At 41.7% G+C, this 27771-nt stretch overlaps 5 protein-coding genes across 32 annotated transcripts in view; all 5 read left to right on the top strand.

Annotated features, from left to right (window-relative positions):
* Positions 1-27771, top strand: part of LOC309713957 (protocadherin gamma-C5-like) — a 308827-nt gene that overhangs the window by 183379 nt on the left and 97677 nt on the right. Inside the window, exon 1 of one of the 28 annotated variants that reach the window (XM_082545920.1) lies at positions 10457-13018. The exons of the other annotated variants lie outside the window; for them this stretch is intronic. Within the exon in view, the coding sequence (XP_082402046.1) occupies positions 10634-13018 (2385 nt within the window). The 5' untranslated portion in view covers positions 10457-10633. Of the gene's footprint in view, positions 1-10456; positions 13019-27771 lie in introns of those variants that run through there. 28 annotated transcript variants of the gene reach the window in all.
* Positions 217-2791, top strand: LOC309714216 (protocadherin beta-16-like; the record flags this gene model as incomplete). Its single annotated transcript, XM_082546488.1, has 1 exon — positions 217-2791. Exon 1 carries the CDS (start codon positions 392-394, stop codon positions 2789-2791), a length of 2400 nt encoding a protein of 799 aa, XP_082402614.1. The 5' UTR covers positions 217-391.
* LOC309714174 (protocadherin beta-16-like) lies at positions 3616-6215 on the top strand (the record flags this gene model as incomplete). The annotated part of the gene is made up of 1 exon (XM_082546412.1): positions 3616-6215. The coding sequence occupies exon 1, from the start codon at positions 3801-3803 to the stop codon at positions 6213-6215; it is 2415 nt and encodes an 804-aa protein (XP_082402538.1). The 5' UTR covers positions 3616-3800.
* LOC309715896 (protocadherin gamma-A2-like) lies at positions 17984-24461 on the top strand (the record flags this gene model as incomplete). Its single annotated transcript, XM_082549364.1, has 3 exons — positions 17984-18327; positions 21980-24210; positions 24444-24461. Exons 1-3 carry the CDS (start codon positions 18174-18176, stop codon positions 24459-24461), a joined length of 2403 nt encoding a protein of 800 aa, XP_082405490.1. The 5' UTR covers positions 17984-18173.
* On the top strand, positions 24925-27508 carry LOC309714156 (protocadherin beta-16-like; the record flags this gene model as incomplete). Its single annotated transcript, XM_082546384.1, has 1 exon — positions 24925-27508. The coding sequence occupies exon 1, from the start codon at positions 25085-25087 to the stop codon at positions 27506-27508; it is 2424 nt and encodes an 807-aa protein (XP_082402510.1). The 5' UTR covers positions 24925-25084.

Raw genomic sequence — 27771 nt, forward strand, 5'->3', positions numbered from 1 at the left:
CAAATGACAGTGTTAAAGATTCTGTAGGCTGATATTACTGAATTTGCACACATTTGACAGTAAGTTGTCCTGCGGATGAATTTTAGATGATATTCTGCAGTTTTATAGTGCGGACTCTTAGGGCCGCTGTTGACCAGAGTGTTGAGGACTGAGACCATGTTTGTAGCAGCACCGCCCATGTAACATCGACATTATAAAGAGGGAACACGACGCACAAAGATCGAGCGATTCTGATCAAGGAGGATAAATACTGAAGAAAGATTTTTATTTTGGAGAGATTTGCTTTCGCTGACCGGAATATACACTTAGGTTTTGACTTTGGAATACATATCTTCTGTTGTGTGGAATATAGATTGTGAATCCACGTTGGAGTGCGAAATCTGAAAGAACAATGAAACGGCAGGTACTGCTGTTTGTCTCTCTCCTTTCCCTCGGCCCAGTCTTTGGGCAGGTCAGTTACTCGATTCCGGAGGAAATGGCAAGAGGCTCTTTAGTTGGAAATATAGCACAGGATTTAGGTTTAGAAATTAAACGTTTAATATCAGGAAAAGCCAAGATCTATAGCAGAAATAGCGACCAATTCATCGAGCTGAACAGAGAAAGAGGAGTCCTCCTCATCAAGGAGAGAATAGACAGAGAGGCGCTGTGCACAGAGAAAGCGCTTTGTGCTTTGGATTTTCAGATCCTTTTGGAGAATCCGATGGAATTTTATACGGTTACAGTCCAGATCATAGATATTAATGATAATGCACCAACCTTTGAAAAAAGCGAAATGAATTTCAAAATTAGCGAATCAGCCGCAACAGGAGCAAAATTCGACCTGGAACGGGCTGTGGATCTGGATGTTGGTATTAATGATCTCCAGAAATACGAACTAAAACCAACTGAAAATTTTGGTCTAAAACTGCACAGTAACCCTGATGGACACAAAAACGTTGAGATGGTACTGCTGAAACCTTTAGACAGAGAGAAACAAGAGCAGATCTCTCTCGTGTTAACAGCTGTAGATGGAGGAGAGCCACAGATGTCTGGAACAATGCAGATTCTCATTACAGTTTTAGACGTTAATGATAATGCGCCGGTTTTTACACAGCAAACCTACAAAGCTACAGTCACTGAGAATTCACCTAAAGAAACAGTTGTTGCTACTGTTACAGCGTCAGACGCTGATCAAGGCTCTAACAGTAAAATAACATATTCAATCACAAATACGTTAGACAATGTCCGGAAAATGTTTTATGTAAATGAGGAAAACGGGCAAGTTTCATTAATTGAAACCATTGACTTTGAAAAGTCAAAACGTTTTCAAATAAATCTCCGTGCTAATGACGATGGAGGACTAACAGACTCATGTAAGCTGATTGTTGATGTTCTCGATGTAAACGACAATAAACCTGAAATCAACATAATGTCCAAATCAACTGTGATTTCAGAGGACGCTAAACTCAATATGGTCGTTACGATGATTAATACTGAGGATTTAGATTCCGGAGACAACGGGAACGTGAAATGCTTTATCAGCGACAATGTACCATTCATTTTAAAATTGACAAGAAATAATTTCTTTAATTTAATAACAGACAGTGATTTAGACAGAGAGAGATCCTCTGAGTATAACATCACTGTAACCTGCTCTGATGAGGGAGTGCCCTCCCTCTCCAGCAGCGTCACTCTCACCTTACAGATCTCAGACGTTAATGATAACGCACCTGTCTTTGAGAGAAGCTCATATGAGGCCTACATTGTAGAAAACAACACGCCAGGTCTCTCTATATTTACAGTCAAAGCCTCAGACGCTGACTGGAACCAGAATGCCCGTGTTTCTTACATACTGGAGGACTCCTCCGTCAACGGAGTGCCAGTCTCCTCATATGTGTCCGTTAGTACTGATAGTGGAGTCATCCATGCAGTGCGCTCTTTTGACTACGAGCAGATCAAAGATTTCCACTTCCGCGTAAAAGCGCAGGATGGAGGCTCTCCTCCACTCAGCAGCAACGTGACCGTGAAAATAATGATCCAGGACCAGAACGACAACCCCCCTCAGGTTCTGTACCCAGTCCAGACTGGTGGCTCTCTGGTGGCTGAAATGGTGCCTCGTTCAGCAGATGTGGGCTATCTGGTGACTAAAGTGGTGGCTGTTGATGTGGACTCTGGACAGAATGCCTGGCTCTCCTATAAACTGCAGAAAGCCACAGACAGGGCGCTGTTTGAAGTGGGCTTACAGAATGGAGAAATCAGAACTATCCGCCAAGTCACTGATAAAGATGCTGTCAAACAAAGACTGACTGTTATAGTGGAGGACAACGGACAGCCCTCTCGTTCAGCTACAGTCGTTGTTAACGTGGCGGTGGCGGACAGCTTCCCTGAAGTGCTGTCGGAGTTCACTGAGTTGACACATGGCAAGGAGTACAATGACAACCTGACTTTTTACTTAGTCTTGGCTCTGGCTGTAGTTTCCTTCCTCTTCATCACGTGTTTAGTGGTTATTATATCAGTCAAAATCTACAGGTGGAGACAGTCTCGCATCCTGTATCACTCCAACCTGCCTGTCATTCCATATTATCCACCACGTTACTCAGACACTTTGGGCACAGGGACTCTGCCACATGTGTACAATTACGAGGTGTGCAGGACGACTGACTCCAGAAAGAGTGACTGTAAGTTCGGCAGAGCTGGTAGTCAGAACGTGCTGATAATGGACCCCAGTTCTACAGGAACGATGCAGCGGATACAGAGTGAAAAGAGCATCCTGGATGAACCAGACTCTCCTCTAGAGGTTAGTCTTCCATAAACCACAATATTATAGTAATCAATATTCATGTATTAAATATGAACCTCTGTGGGGGGCTTTTTAATGTTCATTGGTGAGGGTTCGCCAACTCTTAAAAGCCCAGGTTTCGTGTATTTTGTTTTTAGTTTTCTATGTTTTACCTCTCCGTGCCTATATAATATTATGTATATAATACAAAAATCAGTCATGAGCAAGGAGGGGGGGTGATCTTTTTCCTGTTTTCTGGTGGGAGCTGTCCATATTCAGCACTACGAACAGCTCCTCTTTCCGCACTGAAAAAAATGGATTGGATTTACTTATTTTAGTAGTGGACATTGGTTGCACACCGATGTTTTGCTCTGGCAGCAACTTAAACAATTGAGTTAAATTAACAGTTCACTTTAAAACATGACTCAATTGTTTTAAAAACACCCAAGATGCTTACATAAAACGTGTCTCCTTTTTTCAGTGCATTAATTACAATGACACATCAGGGCAGTTCATGGCATATAAAAAGGCGTTGACGCAATGTAGTTCAACAATTTGAAGCAGCTGAGTTTATCACCTTACTGTATTTTTTTCTTTTAAACGAAATTATTATTATTATCTTTATTATTGTTGTTGTTCTTGTTGTTGTTGTTGTTATGAAAGAAGCAAGCGTTGCTCATTTAAAGAAATGTAATCATTTTAAAATAGAACCCACTTGTTCTCATTTTCAATCCTTCATAATATTCTGTAGTTCAGGAAGATGAACTGTTAGGGCCGCTGTTGACCATCCTTTGTTATATAGGAAAAGAAATCAGCAGTGCCATCCCCATCCTTTACAATACAGAACGAGAGAAAGACACAATGAGCAGTACAGGACACGAAGATCAGCGTATTAAGCGTCAGTTTGGACTGGAGCTGTTATTTTAAAGTTGCAATTTTCGATTTGAAAAGTGGCTACATACAACATGATGATATAAACAGGATTACTTTTCAAGTGGAATCCATTTTTACGGCAATATTACACGGCTTATTTTACTGCAACATGGCGGTTAGAACAATGCAACGGCAAGTGCTGCTTTTCACCTTGTTTTTCTGTTTCTGCTCAGTGACTGGGCAGGTCAGTTACTCCATTCCAGAGGAAATGTCGAAAGGCTCTTTTGTGGGTGATATTGCACACGATTTTGGTTTGGATGTAAAAAGGCTGAAATCAGGGAAAGCTCGGATTTATACCGGAGACAGCGCAGAGTACATCGAGTTGAACAGAGAAAGAGGAGTCCTCCTCGTCAAAGACAGAATAGACAGAGAGCTAATCTGTGCGCAGACGGCGCCTTGTGCTTTACACTTCCAGGTTATTTTAGAGAATCCGATGGAATTTTATAGCATTACCGTGGAAGTGACAGATGTTAATGACAACGCCCCAATTTTCAAAAGAGGTGAGATGAAATTCAAAATAAGTGAATCAGTTAATACAGGAACTGTGTTTATGCTCGAACAAGCAATAGATCTCGATGTGGGTGTAAACGGCCTTCAAAGTTATCTGTTAAAGCCCACTGATAACTTCGTTTTGAAGGTGCAGAATCAAGCGGATGGAAGTAAGCTGGTAGAAATGGTTTTGCAGAAACCTTTAGATCGAGAAAAACAGGATCATTTGTCGCTTGTTTTGACTGCAGTAGACGGCGGTGAACCGCAGCTCTCCGGGGCAGTTCAGATCAACGTAAATGTGCTTGATAGTAATGATAATGCTCCAGTTTTTCCTCAAAAAATATACAAGTCAACCTTAAAAGAAAATTCGCCCGAAGGAACTGTTCTGATTACAGTTAGTGCTTCTGATTTAGACGACGGATCCAATGGAAAGATATCATATACAATATTAAACTCCGTGGACGATGCTTCGGAAAAATTTGACGTGAACCGAGAAACTGGTGAAATTACACTGGTTGGAAACACCGACTTTGAAAAGAAGCGACAATATCAAATACATGTTCAAGCCAGTGATGAAGGAGGATTGGCCGATACCAGTAAACTTGTTGTAGAAATACTTGATACAAATGATAATGTACCTGCTATAAATGTCATGTCAAAGTCTAACATAATAGCAGAAGACATTACACCTGGCACTGTTGTGACAATCATAAATATCCAAGATCCAGACTCAGGCGAAAATGGAAACGTTCAATGTAATATTAACAAGAATATTCCATTTTTAGTTTCTTCCACATCAAATAACTTTTTCAGTATAGTAACAGACAGTGATTTAGACAGAGAGAGAGCCTCTGAGTACAACATCACTGTAACCTGCTCTGATGAGGGAGTGCCCTCCCTCTCCAGCAGCGTCACTCTCACCTTACAGATCTCAGACGTTAATGATAACGCACCTGTCTTTGAGAGGAGCTCATATGAGGCCTACATTATAGAAAACAACACACCAGGTCTCTCTATATTTACAGTCAAAGCCTCAGACGCTGACTGGAACCAGAATGCCCGTGTTTCTTATATACTGGAGGACTCCTCCGTTAACGGAGTGCCAGTCTCCTCGTATGTGTCCGTTAGTGCTGATAGTGGAGTCATCCATGCAGTGCGCTCTTTTGATTACGAGCAGATCAAAGATTTCCACTTCCGCGTAAAAGCGCAGGATGGAGGCTCTCCTCCACTCAGCAGCAACGTGACCGTGAAAATAATGATCCAGGACCAGAACGACAACCCCCCTCAGGTTCTGTACCCAGTCCAGACTGGTGGCTCTCTGGTGGCTGAAATGGTACCTCGTTCAGCAGATTTGGGCTATCTGGTGACTAAAGTGGTGGCTGTTGATGTGGACTCTGGACAGAATGCCTGGCTCTCCTATAAACTGCAGAAAGCCACAGACAGGGCGCTGTTTGAAGTGGGCTTACAGAATGGAGAAATCAGAACTATCCGTCAAGTCACTGATAAAGATGCTGTCAAACAAAGACTGACTGTTATAGTGGAGGACAACGGACAGCCCTCTCGTTCAGCTACAGTCATTGTCAACGTGGCGGTGGCGGACAGCTTCCCTGAGGTTCTGTCGGAGTTCACTGAGTTGACGCACGACAAGGAGTACAATGACAACCTGACTTTTTACTTAGTCTTGGCTCTGGCTGTAGTTTCCTTCCTCTTCATCACGTGTTTAGTGGTTATTATATCAGTCAAAGTCTACAGGTGGAGACAGTCTCGCATCCTGTATCACTCCAACCTGCCTGTCATTCCATATTATCCACCACGTTACTCAGACACTTTGGGCACAGGGACTCTTCCACATGTGTACAATTACGAGGTGTGCAGGACGACTGACTCCAGAAAGAGTGACTGTAAGTTCGGCAGAGCTGGTAGTCAGAATGTGCTGATAATGGACCCCAGTTCTACAGGAACAATGCAGCGGATACAGAGTGAAAAGAGCATCCTGGATGAACCAGACTCTCCGATAGAGGTTAGACCACTTTAACATGGTGTCAGTGTATTTATTACATTTTAAATAATGCTGAAATCTGTTTGTTTTGAGAGAAGTTTTCCATTGTGGGACTAGAGTCTTATATTGAATTTGTTGGTAAATATCTTATGTTTTACTTAATCTTTACTTAACATAAAATAAAAATAAATAAATACAATTTTATTTTTATAGCACCTTTCAAAACAGAATCACAAATTGCTGCACATAAGATAGCAAATCATAAAAAGGTAAAACAGACAATATAAAACAGGGAGAAATTAACCAAAAGCAGTTTTAAAAAGGTGAGCTTTGAGTTGTTTTTTAAAAGCAGCTACTGAGTCCAGAGTTCTTAAGGTTTGGGGGAGAGAGTTTCAAAGTCTAGGGGCCACAATGGCAAAAGCTCTATCACCCTTAGTTCTCATTTTAGTATGTTTTATATCAAGTAAGCCCTGATCAGATGACCTCAGGGACCTGCTAGGGCCATAGGGCTGTAGCAGATCAGAGATGTAGGCTGGTGCCAATCCGTACAAAGCTCTAAAAGTCAAGACCAGGATCTTAAATCGGACTCTAAATTCAACAGGAAGCCAGTGTAGCTGAGATAGCAACAGTGTCATGTGTGAATGCTTAGAGGATTTTGTCCAAAGCCTAGCTGCACCGTTTTGCACAACCTGCAGACGGTCCAGAGAACCTTTGCTTAGACACATAAACAGTGACCTACAATAGTCCAAGCATGAGGAAATAAATGCATGTATAGCAATCTCCAGTTCAGAGTGAGATAAAATAGGGCATAACTTAGCCAAATTTCTTAAATGATAAAAACAAGACTGAACCAGAAATTTAACATGACCATCCAATGTGAGAGTCGAGTCAAAGGTGACACCTAAATTCCTGACAGATTATTTAACATAAACTGAGAGAGGACCAGGGGTTTCACTATCTGGGATAAAAATCTGTCTGGAGCACATACAAGGACTTGAGTTTTCCCCTCGTTGAGTTGGAGGAAATTTGCAGCCACCCAACGTTTCATCAAATCTAAGCAGTCATTCAGAAGTTGAAGCATAGATAAATCACGGGGCTTAAAAGAAATGTACAACTGAATATCTTCAGCATAACAGTGATAAGAAATGTCCTCAAAAGAGCCGATAGCCGAGAGAAGATGTATTAAAAACAATAAAGGCCCCAAAACCAAACCTTGAGGGACACCATAAGTAAGGGATGTAGAGGATGACCTAAACTCGGAGACCACCACAGAAAAGGATCGGTGATGTAGATATGAGCAGAACCACTCTAAGGCAGTTCCAGATAGACCAACCCAATGTTTTAACCGTTCAAGGAGAATGTGGTGGTCAATTGTGTCAAACGCCAACGTGAGGTCCAGCATGAGTAGAACACAGCATTTTCCTGCATCATTACTCATCAAAATGTCACTAGAGACCCTAAGAAGGGCTGTTTCCATGGAGTGACCTCTACGAAAGCCAGACTGAAACTTATCGCAAATGCTATGTTTGTCCAGACCCGCTATAAGTTACTTAGCCACAACCTTTTCTAGAAGCTTAGCGATTAACAGTAATTTAGAAATTGGTCTGTAACTGTTCCAAAGAGAGAGGTCTGGCTGAGGTTTTTTTAAAAGTAGGAGAATAGCAGCATTTTTAAAATAAACCGGAACTATGCCAGTGAAGAGTTGATTAAAGTGAGCACACATAGACCAATAGACTGCAAGACATTTTTGAATAATAATGCAGGTACAACGTCAAGTGAACAGGAGGATGCTTTCACTGAATTCACTAGTTTTACCAGCTCAGGTAGTGAAACAGAAGAGAAAGTATCCAAGATGACGGCCAAGATGGGGTGGAGATAGACATAACAGGTGCTGAATGTGAAAAATTTATTCTCACGTTATTAATTTTTGCAAGCAGAAAAGAAAGAAAATTTTCACAGTCCTCATTAGATGAAATAGGAGCCGCAGGTAGAGCAGGAGTAACAATGTCACTAATGGTGTTGAATAGCACTGTAGGATTACCTCTGCTCTTTGTAACTAAGTGTGAGAAATAGGCAGCCCTCGCATCTCTGATCGCATTATTAAAAGAAATTAAAAGGTCCTTTAGGTAGAGGAGATGAACATTTAGATGAGTTTTCCTCCACCTCCTCCGCTTTTCGACAATCACGTTTTAGACAAGGAATACTGCCATTTAGCCAAGGAGGAGATTTGGAGGCAGAAACTCTCCTCATTTTAACTAGGCAAATTTCATCTAAAATAGAAAGGCAATAATTATTTAAAAAAAAAAGATTGGTTGAGAATCGACACCATTATGAGGGGATAGCTGTAAGTTAAGCGCATCCGCAAATTTCTCCGCTGTGGAGGAGTTTAAGATGCGAGAGCTAACCATCCGTTGAACAGGGATTAAAAGACATGTTAAAAACAATAACATGGTGATCAGAAATAGAAATGTCCTCAGAGCAAACCCAAAGTAAGAACAAGGTCCAGTGTGTGACCTTTGCTATGTGTAGGACCGGACACATGCTGAGCAAAATGAAAAGAATCCTTAATGTTGATAAAGTATCTGGCAAAGGGGTCGGAGTCATCATCAACGTGTATATTAAAGTCCCCAACTATAAGCAACCTAGACAGCTTTATAGTAGAGGATAAGAAGTCACTGTACCCTGATAAAAAAGCCCATTAGAGCCAGGTGGACGATATACCACAGCAAGGTAAAAGGGATCCTTGTTTCCAATTTTAAGCAGCTGCATCTCAAACGAAAGAAAATGTCCAATTTTCACGGAGCGGCAGGAGAAACGGTCCTGGAAAGCCGCCGCAAGCCCACCACCCCGGCCAGATACCCGAGGCTGGGTTATAAAAGTATAGCCATCCGGGCAGAGTTCAACAAATGACGCGTATTCTACGTCCCGCTGCCAGGTCTCAGTCAGGGGGAAAAAAGTCGAGTTTTTTTGATAATATAAAATCATTCAACAATAATGATTTATTAGACAGAGATCACACGTTAAAAGTGCCATATTCATCGAGGTAGATGCCTCATTATTTGCAAAGGCTCAAGTTAAAGGACGTAGGTACACAGGGTTTGAGCCATCACGCTCGTAGAATCCACTCACTGAGCGAATAAAGAGCCAGCCGGCAGGAGAGTCTGGATAAACCCTCCTAAGGCAGCACGGTCTCAAAGAGCCGGGCCCAGCATATCCAAACAGGGACGTGGAAAACAAGTCCCCCTCCATGGAGCTTTTCTGAGCACAGGAGACAAGGCACGCTCCACGTCGCTTACCAGCCAAACCCCGCCGCCAGGTAAGCCTGAGCTTTACCTGAATACCCCCTCTTCTCCCTCTCCTTTTCCGTGGTCTAGAGGGACCGCCGAAATGGTCTGACGAAGATCCAGCTAATAGTGGAGGGTGGAAAATGCAGAAGGAGGACGAAGAGAGATCGTGAGGATCGGATGGATAGCAAAGCCAGGCTAGCATACACCAAGGCAGCCAATACATCGTTAAAACTAAGTGAGAACAGTAGAGTAGAAGAAAACAACACAAAAGTAGTAAAGCGCAACAAACTGCACCCGGCAGCGGCAGAGCCAAACACAGGCGCTATCATAACATAGCTCAACAATGAATAACTAGTACATCAATTTTACACACGCGCAAAACAAAAACAATGTTAATATGCTTGAGGAATAATTTTTTTCTAAACAGAATCTTAATGGCATCTAATCAATATTAATATACCTCAAATGTTAACCGCATTCACTTCAGAACCACGGACAGCAGCATTAGCAATATTAATTCATGTTACCTCGTGTCCATTTTGTGCTGTTTCCACAATTCAAGCGCCAAGGTTTACCAGTTATCCATCTTTAAGTAAACTTGTGTTTTCCCGATGCATTTTCCCTTTCGGTCGGTCAGCTGACTTGTTTTATCCGGGCTAACTCTCTTACGCCATTGATATCTTCACATCACAGTCACTGCCTGTTTTTCTTAATATACTGTTATTGTGATCCTAGAAATTAAACACAATAGATTCCCGATTGTTCTTTTTTCAAGTCCAAATGACAGTGTTAAAGATTCTGTAGGCTGATATTACCGAATTTGCACATATTTGACAGTAAGTTGTCCTGCGGATGAATTTTAGATGATATTCTGCAGTTTTATAGTGCGGACTCTTAGGGCCGCTGTTGACCAGAGTGTTGAGGACTGAGACCATGTTTGTAGCAGCACCGCCCATGTAACGTCGACATTATGAAGAGGGAACACGACGCACAAAGATCGAGCGATTCTGATCAAGGAGGATAAATACTGAAGAAAGATTTTTATTTTGGAGCGATTTGCTTTCGCTGACCGGAATATACACTTAGGTTTTGACTTTGGAATACATATCTTCTGTTGTGTGGAATATAGATTGTGAATCCACGTTGAGTGAGAAATCTGAAAGAACAATGAAACGGCAAGTACTGCTGTTTGTCTCTCTCCTTTCCCTCGGCCCAGTCTTCGGGCAGGTCAGTTACTCGATTCCGGAGGAAATGACTAGAGGCTCTTTAGTTGGAAATATAGCACAGGATTTAGGTTTAGAAATTAAACGTTTAATATCAGGAAAAGCCAAGATCTATAGCAGAAATAGCGACCAATTCATCGAGCTGAACAGAGAAAGAGGAGTCCTCCTCATCAAGGAGAGAATAGACAGAGAGGCGCTGTGCACAGAGACAGTGCTTTGTGCTTTACATTTTCAGATCCTTTTGGAGAATCCGATGGAATTTTATACGGTTACAGTCCAGATCACAGACATCAATGATAATGCACCAACCTTTGAAAAAAGCGAAATGAATTTCAAAATTAGCGAGTCTGCAACTGCCGGCTCAAAATTTGTTTTGGAACGGGCTGTGGATCTTGATGTTGGTATTAATGCGGTTCAAAACTATGATTTAAAGTCGACCAACAATTTTGCTCTGAGACTGCACAGTAACCCCGATGGACACAAAAACGTTGAGATGGTACTGCAGAAACCTTTAGACAGAGAGAAGCAAGAGCAGATATCCTTCGTGTTAACAGCTGTAGATGGAGGAGAGCCACAGATGTCAGGGACAATGCAGATTCTCATTACAGTTTTAGACGTTAATGATAATGCGCCGGTTTTTACACAGCAAACCTACAAAGCTACAGTCACTGAGAATTCACCTAAAGGAACAGTTGTTGCTACTGTTACAGCGTCAGACGCAGATCAAGGTTCGAACAGTAAAATAACATATTCAATCACAAATACGTTAGGTAACGTAAAGAAAATGTTTGAAGTAAACACAGAAAACGGGCAAGTTTCATTGGTTGGAACCATTGATTTTGAAAAAACAAAACGCTTCCAAATAAATATAGGAGTAAGTGATGAGGGGGGACTCACGGATTCTTGTAAACTGATTGTTGATGTTCTGGATGTAAACGACAATAAACCTGAAATCAACATAATGTCCAAATCGACTGTGATATCAGAGGATGCTAATCTCAACACAGTAGTAACAATGATAAATGTTGAGGACTTAGATTCCGGAGACAGTGGGATCGTGAAATGCTTTATCAACGAAAATGCACCATTTATTATAAAATCATCAACAAATAATTTCTATACCTTAGTAACAGACAGTGATTTAGACAGAGAGAGAGCCTCTGAGTATAACATCACTGTGACCTGCTCTGATGAGGGAGTGCCCTCCCTCTCCAGCAGCGTCACTCTCACCTTACAGATCTCAGACGTTAATGACAACGTACCTGTCTTTGAGAGGAACTCATATGAGGCCTACATTGTAGAAAACAACACGCCGGGTCTTTCTGTATTCACAATCAAAGCCACAGACGCTGACTGGAACCAGAATGCCCGTGTTTCTTACATACTGGAGGACTCCTCCGTCAACGGAGTACCAGTCTCTTCATATGTGTCCGTTAGTGCTGATAGTGGAGTCATCCATGCAGTGCGCTCTTTTGACTACGAGCAGATCAAAGATTTCCACTTCCTCGTAAAAGCGCAGGATGGAGGCTCTCCTCCACTCAGCAGCAACGTGACTGTGAAAATAATGATCCAAGACCAGAACGACAACCCCCCTCAGGTTCTGTACCCAGTCCAGACTGGTGGCTCTCTGGTGGCTGAAATGGTGCCTCGTTCAGCAGATGTGGGCTATCTGGTGACGAAAGTGGTGGCTGTTGATGTGGACTCTGGACAGAATGCCTGGCTCTCCTATAAACTGCAGAAAGCCACAGACAGGGCGCTGTTTGAAGTGGGCTTACAGAATGGAGAAATCAGAACTATCCGCCAAGTCACTGATAAAGATGCTGTCAAACAAAGACTGACTGTTATAGTGGAGGACAACGGACAGCCCTCTCGTTCTGCTACAGTCGTTGTTAACGTGGCGGTGGCGGACAGCTTCCCTGAAGTGCTGTCGGAGTTCACTGAGTTGACCCACGACAAGGAGTACAATAACAACCTGACTTTTTACTTAGTCTTGGCTCTGGCTGTAGTTTCCTTCCTCTTCATCACGTGTTTAGTGGTTATTATATCAGTCAAAATCTACAGGTGGAGACAGTCTCGCATCCTGTATCACTCCAACCTGCCTGTCATTCCATATTATCCACCTCGATACTCAGACACTTTGGGGACAGGGACTCTTCCACATGTGTACAATTACGAGGTGTGCAGGACGACTGACTCCAGAAAGAGTGACTGTAAGTTCGGCAGAGCTGGTAGTCAGAACGTGCTGATAATGGACCCCAGTTCTACAGGAACAATGCAGCGGATACAGAATGAAAAGAGCATCTTGGATGAACCAGACTCTCCTCTTGAGGTCAGTTATGAATGTGGCTTCAACTTTATGTCACAATGTCTTTTTAAATGATTCAGTATCCGGCTATACTGTTGAAATTATCCTGCTATTTTACCAAACCATCGATCTTATATATAATTTACATTTTTATTCACTGATGACCTATTAGAACTATAAAGGGGAATTGTTTTACCGTTGTGAAATTGTACGCTAAGTCTTCTCTAAGTTTTCGTGCAAAAGGTTTTAATGCTTATTTTTTTAAATGTTTCTATATCAAATATTGTTATATGAAACGGTGAATCAATTTCTACTTAGTCCTTAAATTTTCCTCTAAAAATATGATGTAATTAAACTTTAGTTAAAATTATTTAGTGACCTCTTTTCTTATTGGTACCAGAATTTTCAATCATTTATTTCACTCTTTCATCAGATTTTGCTAAAGACATTTGACTAAATACTCAGCACTGACAATGTTATAATTTAGTTATACTGTCCAGAAAGGGCATAGCGTTTTATTTATTCTTTTTTTTTCCCTTCATTTATTTTTTGTTTTGTTTTCCTTAATGTAAAACAGTGGTGCCCCCACTCATCTTGATCGTCTAGGATAGTGATTTCAGGACCGCAGACAGCGACACTATTGAACTTATTTGTACTGTTCTTGTATTTTACATATCTTTTTATTATTCCTGTGGGATTTTATCTTCACAAAATTTGCTTATTTAATACTTTGAGTATGCTGTGGTGCTTACTGTCACGGAATCATTTTCATGACTGATAATTTTAAGAAAGAAAACGTTAGTTGGTTTGGCTGTAGCTCACGAGATAGAGGAACTCATGTATCAATGGGACGTGTGGTGTTGGATCAGTAGCTTCTCCGGTCTGAGTGAAAATTACCTTTGGACAAGATATTGAGCCCTGAGCTTCTCCCGATGCGTTCATTGGAGTGTGACTGTTAGAAATGTCTTAGCGCAAGAAAAAAATGAATAAATGTGTGAGTGAAACATGCTGGACAAGGCGTTTGAGTGTTAAAACAGGTGTTTTTTAAGCGTTTTGTAGAAACCAGTATATTTACCATTCACACTACATTTGGAGCTAATTTATATTGAAGTGAGGAATCAACAGCGTTGAAGAAAACTTTTGTTGTTTGTTTGTGGGTTGTTGTTGTTGTTTTTTTTTTAATTTAATTTACGTTTCCCGTGATAAACATCTTTGATTGCAAGTCTTCTATTAAGGATTGCCTGACGGTAGTGTTCTGCAGTTTTGTTTTTTGAACTCTTAGGGCCGCTGTTGACCAGAGTGCTGATGGCTGACAGTAGGGTTGCAACAGCAGCGTATCTCACATAAACGACGACATAACGAGCACGGGGTACGACGAGAAAGAGCGGATATTCTAGATGCGCAGAATATCTGATGACAAAGACGACATTTATTTTTTATTTTTTTTCCGTTGTTCTGGGAGGAATATACCGCTAAAAGATTTTTGTGTCTACCAGGAATTGATTTCACTTAATGGAATATATTTTCGCGTTGTGGAGCCTCGTTGATAAAATACTAGGATAGAACAATGAAAGGGCCTGCGCTGTTGTTTTTTGCTCTCCTTTCCTTTGGCTCGGTAACTGGACAAGTCAGCTATACAATACCGGAGGAAATGACTAAAGGATCGTTAGTTGGTAATATAGCACAGGATTTGGGTTTACAAATCAAACGTTTAATATCAGGTAAAGCTCGGATTTATATCCGAGACAGCGACCAGTACGTCGAGCTGAACAGAGAAAGAGGAGTCCTCCTCGTTAAAGAAAGGATCGACAGAGAGGCGCTGTGCAGACGGACGACACCGTGTGCTCTACATTTTCAGATCATTTTGGAGAATCCGATGGAATTTTATACGGTTACAGTGCAGATCACCGATATCAATGATAATGCACCCACCTTTGAGAAAACAGAGATGGAGTTTAAAATTAGTGAGTCGGCGGTAACTGGGGCAAAATTTGTTCTGAAAAGGGCTGTGGATGTTGATGTTGGCACCAATGATCTTCAAAGGTACGAACTAAAACCAACTGACAATTTTGTTCTGAAAATGCATAATAATGCTGATGAAAATAAAAACGTTGAGATGGTACTGCAGAAACCTTTGGACAGAGAGAAAAAAGAGCAGATATCCCTCGTGCTAACAGCTGTAGATGGAGGAGAGCCACAGATGTCAGGAACAATGCAGATTCTCATTACAGTTTTAGACGTTAATGATAATGCGCCGGTTTTTACACAGCAAACCTACAAAGCTACAGTCACTGAGAATTCACCTAAAGGAACAGTTGTTGCTACTGTTACAGCGTCAGACGCAGATCAAGGCTCTAACAGTAAAGTAACGTATTCAATCACAAATACTTTAGATAATATCAGGGATGTCTTTAAGATAAACCAAGAGAATGGCGAAGTGACTTTAATTGGGAATATTGACTTTGAGGAGTCACGAAATTTTCAAATAAATTTACTTGCTAGTGATGATGGAGGACTAACAGACTCTTCTAGGGTTATTGTTGATGTGTTCGATGTCAATGACAACAAACCTGAAATTAGCATAATGACGAAGGCGACCGTGATTTCAGAGGATGCTAAACTCAATACAGTCGTTATGATGATAAATATCGAAGATAAGGACTCGGGAGAAAACGGAAAAGTTTATTGTTCAGTAAGCGAAAACATACCATTCATGCTAAAAAAATCTACAAATAATTTCTATAATTTAATAACAGACAGTGATTTAGACAGAGAGATATCCTCTAATTTTAACATCACTGTGACCTGCTCTGATGAGGGAGTGCCCTCCCTCTCCACCAGTGTCACTCTAACCTTACAAATCTCAGACGTTAATGATAACGCACCTGTCTTTGAGAGGAGCTCATATGAGGCCTATATTGTAGAAAACAATACACCTGGTCTCTCTATATTTACAGTCAAAGCCACAGACGCTGACTGGAACCAGAATGCCCGTGTTTCTTACATACTGGAGGACTCCTCCGTTAACGGAGTGCCAGTCTCCTCATATGTGTCCGTTAGTGCAGATAGTGGAGTCATCCATGCAGTGCGCTCTTTTGACTACGAGCAGATCAAAGATTTCCACTTCCGCGTAAAAGCGCAGGATGGAGGCTCTCCTCCACTCAGCAGCAACGTGACTGTGAAAATAATGATCCAAGACCAGAACGACAACCCCCCTCAGGTTCTGTACCCAGTCCAGACTGGTGGATCTCTGGTGGCTGAAATGGTGCCTCGTTCAGCAGATGTGGGCTATCTGGTGACTAAAGTGGTGGCTGTTGATGTGGACTCTGGACAGAATGCCTGGCTCTCATATAAACTGCAGAAAGCCACAGACAGGGCGCTGTTTGAAGTGGGCTTACAGAATGGAGAAATCAGAACTATCCGCCAAGTCACTGATAAAGATGCTGTCAAACAAAGACTGACTGTTATAGTGGAGGACAACGGGCAGCCCTCTCGTTCAGCTACAGTCATTGTTAACGTGGTGGTGGCGGACAGCTTCCCTGAAGTGCTGTCGGAGTTCACTGAGTTGACCCACGACAAGGAGTACAATGACAATCTTACTTTTTACTTAGTCTTGGCTCTGGCTGTAGTTTCCTTCCTCTTCATCACGTGTTTAGTGGTTATTATATCAGTCAAAATCTACAGGTGGAGACAGTCTCGCATCCTGTATCACTCCAACCTGCCTGTCATTCCATATTATCCACCACGTTACTCAGACACTTTGGGGACAGGGACTCTGCCACATGTGTACAATTACGAGGTGTGCAGGACGACTGACTCCAGAAAGAGTGACTGTAAGTTCGGCAGAGCTGGTAGTCAGAACGTGCTGATAATGGACCCCAGTTCTACAGGAACGATGCAGCGGATACAGAATGAAAAGAGCATCCTGGATGAACCAGACTCTCCTCTAGAGGTCAGTTATAAATCTGGTTTCACGGCATGTTAAGGTATTTTAAAAGATCATAGATTATATATAATATACATTTTCAATCATTGATGGTTTAAGATAACTGCAAAGGTACATTGCCTATTTATTTATTAATTCAGTGCATTAAACATTGAGCACATTTTCAGTGGGCAATCTGGTTTTCCCTGAAAGAGTTTTTCTAATGCAGCTGTTACGATTTCCATATAAAATATTGTTACATTATCTCTTTAAAAACTTCTGACTGAGAAATTTCATTAGTCCCTTCATCGGCAACAATGTTTCATGCACCGATTTCTTGCTCTTCCGTGACAACAGGCTGAATCATCACCTCACTTTTTTTAAGTAATCACTTCAATGTCTTAATAGATAGTACGGTTTCCCCAAAGAACAGAATTAGTTTTGCCTGATTTTGCACATTCATTATCTCCTCACGAATGCACGGTAAATCATTTTATAAATCATTCCCATCGATTGGCACGTCATCATTTTAGCACCACGAACAGCGATATTATTAAACTTTCTTTTGTCCTTCCCATGCCCAATTATATTTTAGTGAGTTACTTATACATTTTAACGTACGTTTATTCTTGTTGTAGTTTTTTGTGAAAATGTACTTCTTGCAGTAATTGACAGGGTGTTTTGACTGATTTTTTGATTATAAAGGAGAAAAAAAGAACAAAATAGAAATACATTTGAACCGTAAACTGTGTTGTAGTGTGCAATCGGCGATTACAACGTGGATTGTGTTGTTTCTCTCCAGCTCTCTCTGTCTCTGTCTCTCTCTTTCTTTCTCTCTCTCCCTCACTCTCTCGCTCTCTCGCTTCCTTTCTTGTATTATTTACTTAAAGTCTTACTTGTTACACTTCGCTAACAGCAAGTCTTTTGAACAGTGTAATTTAGGGAGCTGTTGTGCAGTTTTCTGTTATGAACTCTTAGGGCCGCTGTTGACCAGAATTTTGACGGATGGGAGCAGGGTTATAGCAGCTGAGTACCTCCCATATACGCCCGCATAACGAGGACGGGGTATTACGAGAACGACCAGGCATTCTCGATCCGCAGAATTTCAGATTAAAAATATGACGATTTAAGACTATTCGATGTACAGAGGACTATAAAGCTACAAGACTGACGTCTGACTTTGGAACTCCTTTCACTCAGCTGGATGCATGTTCGCGTTGTGGAGCATCGTTGATAAAATACTAGGGTAGGACAATGAAAGGGCCTGCGCTGTTGTTTTTTGCTCTCCTTTCCTTTGGCTCGGTAACTGGACAAGTCAGCTATACAATACCGGAGGAAATGACTAAAGGATCGTTAGTTGGTAATATAGCACAGGATTTGGGTTTACAAATCAATCGTTTAATATCAGGTAAAGCTCGAATTTATACCCGAGACAGCGACCAGTACGTCGAGCTGAACAGAGAAAGAGGAGTCCTCCTCGTTAAAAAAAGGATCGACAGAGAGGCGCTGTGCAGACGGACTACACCGTGTGCTCTACATTTTCAGATCATTTTGGAGAATCCGATGGAATTTTATACGGTTACAGTGCAGATCACAGATATCAATGATAATGCACCAACCTTTGAAGAAGCTGATATTGAATTTAAAATTAGTGAGTCTGCGGTAATTGGTGCAAAATTTGTTCTGGAAAGGGCTGTGGATCTTGATGTTGGCACCAATGATCTTCAAAGGTACGAAATAAAACCAACTGACAATTTCGTTCTTAAAATGCATAATAATGCTGATGGAAATAAAAATGTTGAGATGGTACTGCAGAAACCTTTAGACAGAGAGAAACAAGAGCAGATATCCCTCGTGCTAACAGCTATAGATGGAGGAGAGCCACAGATGTCAGGAACAATGCAGATTGTCATTACAGTTTTAGACGTTAATGATAATGCGCCGGTTTTTACACAGCAAACTTACAAAGCTACAGTCACTGAGAATTCACCTAAAGGAACAGTTGTTGCTACTGTTACAGCGTCAGACGCAGACCAAGGTTCGAACAGTAAAATAACATATTCAATCACAAACAAAGTGGATGACGTCAGGAAAGTCTTTAACATAAACAAGGAGAACGGCGAAGTGACTTTAATTGGGAATACTGACTTCGAGGATTCACGAGGTTTTCAGTTAAGTTTACGTGCTAGTGATGTTGGAGGACTAACAGATTCCTGTAAACTGATTGTTGATGTTCTGGATTTAAATGACAACAAACCTGAAATCAACATAATGTCTAAGTCGACTGTGATTTCAGAGGATGCTAAACTCAATACAGTTGTTACAATGATAAACGTTGAAGACAGGGACACTGGAGAAAGAGGGAATGTTCAATGTTCAGTTAGTGATAGTGTACCTTTCATTTTGAAATCATCAACAAATCACTTCTATACCTTAGTAACAGACAGTGATTTAGACAGAGAGAGAGCCTCTGAGTATAACATCACTGTGACCTGCTCTGATGAGGGAGTGCCCTCCCTCTCCAGCAGCGTCACTCTCACCTTACAGATCTCAGACGTTAATGATAACGCACCTGTCTTTGAGAGGAGCTCATATGAGGCCTACATTGTAGAAAACAACACACCGGGCCTCTCTATATTTACAGTCAAAGCCACAGACGCTGACTGGAACCAGAACGCCCGTGTTTCTTACATACTGGAGGACTCCTCCGTCAACGGAGTGCCAGTCTCTTCATATGTGTCCGTTAGTGCTGATAGTGGAGTCATCCATGCAGTGCGCTCTTTTGACTACGAGCAGATCAAAGATTTCCACTTCCGCGTGAAAGCGCAGGATGGTGGCTCTCCTCCACTCAGCAGCAACGTGACTGTGAAAATAATGATCCAAGACCAGAACGACAACCCCCCTCAGGTTCTGTACCCAGTCCAGACTGGTGGCTCTCTGGTGGCTGAAATGGTGCCTCGTTCAGCAGATGTGGGCTATCTGGTGACTAAAGTGGTGGCTGTTGATGTGGACTCTGGACAGAATGCCTGGCTCTCCTATAAACTGCAGAAAGCCACAGACAGGGCGCTGTTTGAAGTGGGCTTACAGAATGGAGAAATCAGAACTATCCGCCAAGTCACTGATAAAGATGCTGTCAAGCAAAGACTGACTGTTATAGTGGAGGACAACGGACAGCCTTCCCGTTCAGCTACAGTGGTTGTTAACGTGGCAGTAGCGGACAGCTTCCCTGAAGTGCTGTCGGAGTTCACTGAGTTGACCCACGACAAGGAGTACAATGACAACCTGACTTTTTACTTAGTCTTGGCTCTGGCTGTAGTTTCCTTCCTCTTCATCACGTGTTTAGTGGTTATTATATCAGTCAAAATCTACAGGTGGAGACAGTCTCGCATCCTGTATCACTCCAACCTGCCTGTCATTCCATATTATCCACCACGTTACTCAGACACTTTGGGGACAGGGACTCTTCCACATGTGTACAATTACGAGGTGTGCAGGACGACTGACTCCAGAAAGAGTGACTGTAAGTTCGGCAGAGCTGGTAGTCAGAACGTGCTGATAATGGACCCCAGTTCTACAGGAACGATGCAGCGGATACAGAGTGAAAAGAGCATCTTGGATGAATCAGACTCTCCTCTTGAGGTTAGACTGCCCTTAAATGTTTTCTACATCATCATACAAATATCAGATTGCCTTCAAGCCTTATAGATCATATATAATACAATTAAAATAACGTTATCGTCCATATGATCTCAAATTTGTATTTCCAGTGGCTTATATTTCCACTTAAACAAACTGTTATTTATTAATATTTGGAATTTTTTTCGTTTCATATTTTACATTTTAGGAATGACAAATACCGACCTCATGTAAATTACATGTTGACTTTGCATATTTCGTGTAGGTGTTTTCCAGTTCAGTACTCACTTCTCTGTACATGTATATGTTCCGTTACTTTGGGAATTGTCAGTAATCTCTTATTGTGATTCAATCTAGCTTTTTTGTTGAGGAGATCAATATTTCATGTCCACTCATTTTATAGATTTTGTTTTAATTGTTGCAAATAAATGCCCCTCATCTGACAGGATTTCTTTCGTGGTGCCTGCCTCACTGACGTAGAGGCAAGCGCCACAAATCTGGCGTTGTCCATTTCAGAACGCTGGACAGCAACTTAAGTCCATCGCCATCTATTTACCCCGTTAGTGTTTCCCCATTGTGTCCTGAGTTTTGTTTCAATGTGATTTAGGACTGAACAAATGTTTTCTGAACATTATAACCGCTTTAGCCTATCAGGTGTTTCATTCAATGCTCTCTCAAATCTTCATAGTTTTAATTTTTTACATATATATATATGTGTGTGTGTGTGTGTGTGTGTGTGTGTGTGTGTGTGTGTGTGTGTGTGTGTGTGTGTGTGTGAGAGAGAGAGAGAGAGAGAGAGAGACTGAGCAGCCCAAGGTTAAAGTTACTTTAAAAATGTCTCTAAACCAACCTTCCAGAGGCGTGAATATGATCCGTATTATTTGGTAATGGATTTCCGTGTGCGTTTTCAGTATAAATATTACCATTTGACTTGGTATTTTTGTGACTTATTTTAAAAAGAAAAAACCTTCATGTTGGCTGTCTGCAGTTTTCTAAGGTGAACTCTTAGGGCCGCTGTTGACTAAATTGTCAACAGCCGAGTAGGGTTATAACAGCAACTCCCTCGTAACGTCGGTATAGCGAAGAAAGAACAGAACGACAAAGGACGGCCTCGAGATATACACAGTATTTGGATGCAAAGGACATCGACCGTTTTAGTACATTTTCTCATGTGTGGATGATAAACGTGCGAAATTGAAGTTTGACGTTTAAAGCGTGATTTGTAGGATATTATCACAGTGAACATCCATTGGCAAAATCGCATAAAACAATGGCAAGGCAAGTACTCCTGTTTATCTCTCTTCTCGCCGTCGGCTCGGTGCTCGGACAAGTGAGCTATACAATACCAGAGGAAATGACTAAAGGATCGTTAGTTGGTAATATAGCACAAGACTTGGGTTTACAAATCAAACGGTTGACTTCAGGTAAGGCTCGGATTTATGCTCGAGACACCGATCAGTACGTCGAGCTGAACAGAGAAAGAGGAGTCCTCCTCGTTAAAGAAAGGATCGACAGAGAGGCGCTGTGCAAACAGACGACACCGTGTGCTCTACATTTTCAGATCATTTTGGAGAATCCGATGGAATTTTATACGGTTACAGTGCAGATCACAGATATCAATGACAATGCACCTACTTTTAAAAAAACTAAAATCATTTTCAAAATTAGCGAAACGGCGCTCATCGGGGCAAAATTTGTTCTGGAAAGGGCTGTGGATCTGGATGTTGAAATGAATAGTGTTCAGTCATATGAGTTAAAACCAAGTGACAATTTTGCTCTCAAACTGCACAGCAACTCTGATGGAAATAAAGATGTTGAGATCGTACTACAGAAACCTTTGGACAGAGAGAAACAAGAGCAGATATCCCTCGTGTTAACAGCTGTAGATGGAGGGGAGCCACAGATGTCAGGAACAATGCAGATTCTCATTACAGTTTTAGACGCTAATGATAATGCTCCGGTTTTTACGCAGCAAACATACAAAGCTACAGTCACTGAGAATTCACCTAAAGGAACAGTTGTTGCTACTGTTACAGCGTCAGACGCAGACCAAGGTTCGAACAGTAAAATAACATATTCAATCACAAATGCAGCAGATGATGACACCAGAATATTTGAGATTAATGAGGAAAACGGGAATGTTGTATTAATTGGAATAATTGACTATGAAAAGTCAAGAAACTATCAAATAAATTTACTTGCTAGTGATGAGGGTGGACTCACGGATTCGTGCAAATTAATTGTCGATGTGCAAGATGTAAACGACAACAAACCTGAAATCAACATAATGTCGAAGTCAGCTGTGATATCAGAGGATGCTAATCCCAACACAGTAGTTACGATGATAAACATTGAAGACAAGGACTCGGGGGAAAACGGAAAAGTGCAGTGTTTTATGAGTGATAACGTACCTTTCGAATTAAGAGCATCTTCAAATAATTTCTATACCTTAGTAACAGACAGTGATTTAGACAGAGAGAAAGCCTCTGAGTATAACATAACTGTGACCTGCTCTGATGAGGGAGTGCCCTCCCTCTCCAGCAGCGTCAATCTCACCTTACAGATCTCAGACGTTAATGACAACGCACCTGTCTTTGAGAGGAGCTCATATGAGGCCTACATTGTAGAAAACAATACGCCAGGTCTCTCTATATTCACAGTCAAAGCCACAGACGCTGACTGGAACCAGAACGCCCGTGTTTCTTACATACTGGAGGACTCCTCCGTTAACGGAGTGCCAGTCTCCTCATATGTGTCCGTTAGTGCAGATAGTGGAGTCATCCATGCAGTGCGCTCTTTTGACTACGAGCAGATCAAAGATTTCCACTTCCGCGTAAAAGCGCAGGATGGAGGATCTCCTCCACTCAGCAGCAATGTGACTGTGAAAATAATGATCCAGGACCAGAACGACAACCCCCCTCAGGTTCTGTACCCAGTCCAGACTGGTGGCTCTCTGGTGGCTGAAATGGTGCCTCGTTCAGCAGATGTGGGCTATCTGGTGACTAAAGTGGTGGCGGTTGATGTGGACTCTGGACAGAACGCCTGGCTCTCCTATAAACTGCAGAAAGCCACAGACAGGGCGCTGTTTGAAGTGGGCTTACAGAATGGAGAAATCAGAACTATCCGCCAAGTCACTGATAAAGATGCTGTCAAACAAAGACTGACTGTTATAGTGGAGGACAACGGGCAGCCCTCTCGTTCAGCTACAGTCATTGTTAACGTGGCGGTGGCGGACAGCTTCCCTGAAGTGCTGTCGGAGTTCACTGAGTTGACCCACGACAAGGAGTACAATGACAACCTGACTTTTTACTTAGTCTTGGCTCTGGCTGTAGTTTCCTTCCTCTTCATCACGTGTTTAGTGGTTATTATATCAGTCAAAATCTACAGGTGGAGACAGTCTCGCATCCTGTATCACTCCAACCTGCCTGTCATTCCATATTATCCACCACGTTACTCAGACACTTTGGGGACAGGGACTCTGCCCCATGTGTACAATTACGAGGTGTGCAGGACGACTGACTCCAGAAAGAGTGACTGTAAGTTCGGCAGAGCTGGTAGTCAGAACGTGCTGATAATGGACCCCAGTGCTACAGGAACGATGCAGCGGATACAGAGTGAAAAGAGCATCCTGGATGAACCAGACTCTCCTCTTGAGGTTAGTCCTTCTGTTGTAAAAAAAAAACAAAAAAAAAAAACATAAAAATGTGTTTTTTAAGCTTTACAATTAAAATTAAAATAATATAAAATGTTAGTTAAAATTTGCGCATCAACGTTCAATACTGTCGTAGTGATCATTTTCAGCACCACAGACAGCGGAAATAAGAACCTTTCTGCCTGAACCCCAAACATGCAGAATTTATTTCATTTCTTTATGATTTCCTTCCCTAGGGAACAATGGCGCACTAGTATGTACTTATATATGTACTTATTTTAAGTGTTTATGTTTTTGATTTTTTTTTTCTCTCTTTCTTTTTTCTTTTATTTCTCTTTTTTGGTCGTGGTGGTGCCGTTCTGACTACTATCCGACATCTAAAAAAAACAAATAGCTTGAAGACCAGAGGGTTTTTTATTTGTTTTTAAATTTTAAACGTAGTCACTGCGTTTTCCCTTCTGTTTTTCTTTTTTAAACAATTTCAGTATTTTTTTTTTAATTGTCTTCGACGAGTTGGGTTTAGCAGTACTATTTTTTGTCTGTTTGCTTGTTTTTCAAACCTCAAATATTTGTTTAACCTTGCACTGATTTTCTTGTCATAAATCAGTGTAGTGTAGTGTCATGTTTTGTACTCCTAGAGACGCTGTTGGCTAGTCTGTGGTAGTTTTGCTGCTGATTACAGCAGCACCTCCCAGATAATTTAGATCGGAGGAAGTATTGTCGACACAGTAGACATTTCAGGTTTCCGAGAATAATATAGCCTACACGGACATTTTAGCAGTCGGTTTTTTTGATCGACCTTTATTGTGTGGCTTTTTCATTTTTACTCCGGCTGTGTGTGGAATTTAGCTCTTTTTCTCGATTGCTTTGATTCGTCATGATATTACAAAGCCGTTGGACCGAAACAATGAAATGGCAAGTGATACTGTTTTTCTCAATGCTCTCTCTCTGTTATGTGTTCGGGCAGGTAAGCTATTCTGTTCCAGAAGAAATGTCAAAAGGCTCGTTAGTCGGTAAGATAGCACAAGATTTAGGTTTGGACCTAAAACGGTTGAAAACGGGAAAAGCTCGCTTGCATGTTGGAAACAGCGCTGAATACATTGAGCTGAATAAAGAAAGGGGGGTGCTTCTTATCAAGGAGAGAATCGACAGGGAGGCTTTATGCAAACAAACGACTCCCTGTGCTTTACACTTTCAAATGATTTTGGCAAATCCTATCGAGTTCTACCGTGTTACTGTAGAAATAACAGATATAAACGACAACGCCCCTATATTCAAAATGAAAGATATGGTATTTGAAATAAGCGAGTCGGCTGTAAAGGGGTCAAAATTTATATTAGAGAAAGCACTGGATTCTGACGTTGGAATAAATGGGCTTAAAAGCTACTCCCTTAACCCAACAGATAATTTTGCTTTGAAACTCAACGACAACACTGATGGGGGGAAAGAAGTAGAGATGGTTTTGGAAAAACCTCTTGATCGAGAGAAAGAGGAGCAACTGACTCTTACACTAACAGCCGTCGACGGAGGTGAACCTCAGCTCTCGGGGACAGTGCAAATTCATGTAACTATATTAGACGCCAATGACAACGCACCTGTTTTTACACAGTCAACGTACAAAAGTAGTTTAATGGAAAATTCTCCAAGAGGAACTCAACTGATTACTGTTACAGCCACCGATAAAGATGAAGGAACAAATGGTTTCGTAACATATTCGATATCAAATAACATTGATGGAATTTTTGATTTATTTGAAATACATGAGACAAGCGGGGAAGTGCGATTGATCGGAAATGTAGATTATGAAACATCGAAACATTATCAGCTCAATATTAAAGCCAAAGATCAGGGTGGACTCAGTGACTCGTGTAAAATTATTTTTGATATTACTGATGTAAATGATAATAGCCCAATAATAGATTTAATGTCGACTACTCAATCGGTTCCAGAAGATTCCACCTTAAAAACCGTTGTTGCAGTTATGAACGTGCATGATGCTGATTCAGACGATAATGGAGTAGTTAAATGTTTCCTAAATGACAATGTACCTTTTAATATTGAGAGTACATCAAATAGCTTCTACAGCATTATAACAGACAGTGATTTAGACAGAGAGAGAGCATCCGAATATAACATCACTGTGACCTGCTCTGATGAGGGAGTGCCCTCCCTCTCCAGCAGTGTCACTCTCACCTTACAAATCTCAGACGTTAATGATAACGCACCTGTCTTTGAGAGGAGCTCATATGAGGCCTACATTGTAGAAAACAACACACCAGGTCTCTCTATATTCACAGTCAAAGCCACAGACGCTGACTGGAACCAGAACGCCCGTGTTTCTTACATACTTGAGGACTCCTCCGTTAACGGAGTGCCAGTCTCCTCGTATGTGTCCGTTAGTGCTGATAGTGGAGTCATCCATGCAGTGCGCTCTTTTGACTACGAGCAGATCAAAGATTTCCACTTCCGCGTAAAAGCGCAGGATGGAGGTTCTCCTCCACTCAGCAGCAACGTGACTGTGAAAATAATGATCCAAGACCAGAACGACAACCCTCCTCAGGTTCTGTACCCAGTCCAGACTGGTGGCTCTCTGGTGGCTGAAATGGTGCCTCGTTCAGCAGATGTGGGCTATCTGGTGACGAAAGTGGTGGCTGTTGATGTGGACTCTGGACAGAATGCCTGGCTCTCCTATAAACTGCAGAAAGCCACAGACAGGGCGCTGTTTGAAGTGGGCTTACAGAATGGAGAAATCAGAACTATCCGCCAAGTCACTGATAAAGATGCTGTCAAACAAAGACTGACTGTCATAGTGGAGGACAACGGGCAGCCCTCTCGTTCAGCTACAGTCGTTGTTAACGTGGCGGTGGCGGACAGCTTCCCTGAAGTGCTGTCGGAGTTCACTGAGTTGACACACGACAAGGAGTACAATGACAACCTGACTTTTTACTTAGTCTTGGCTCTGGCTGTAGTTTCCTTCCTCTTCATCACGTGTTTAGTGGTTATTATATCAGTCAAAATCTACAGGTGGAGACAGTCTCGCATCCTGTATCACTCCAACCTGCCTGTCATTCCATATTATCCACCACGTTACTCAGACACTTTGGGGACAGGGACTCTTCCACATGTGTACAATTACGAGGTGTGCAGGACGACTGACTCCAGAAAGAGTGACTGTAAGTTCGGCAGAGCTGGTAGTCAGAACGTGCTGATAATGGACCCCAGTTCTACAGGAACGATGCAGCGGAGACAGAGTGAAAAGAGCATCCTGGATGAACCAGACTCTCCTCTTGAGGTCAGTTAACTGCTGTTGTGAACGGCTTTCATGCGGTGATATTATTGTAATACATGCAACTTTCCTGCTTATAGGATGGAGATAACTACAGCACATTTGAAATTGTACATCACTATTTCAAAATATCTTGTTTCAATTATAATCTGATCGTTTATTACTGATTTCAGCACCACGGATAGAGACAGCATTTGTCCCTCCTCGCATTTCTCTTTAAAATAGATTTAATACTTGCTCCATCTTTTGTTCCTTTGTTTGTTACATATATCAAAAGA

Source organism: Aulonocara stuartgranti, assembly GCF_965226115.1.
Source record: "Aulonocara stuartgranti genome assembly, chromosome: 2".
In the NCBI taxonomy this organism is placed as follows: domain Eukaryota; kingdom Metazoa; phylum Chordata; class Actinopteri; order Cichliformes; family Cichlidae; genus Aulonocara; species Aulonocara stuartgranti.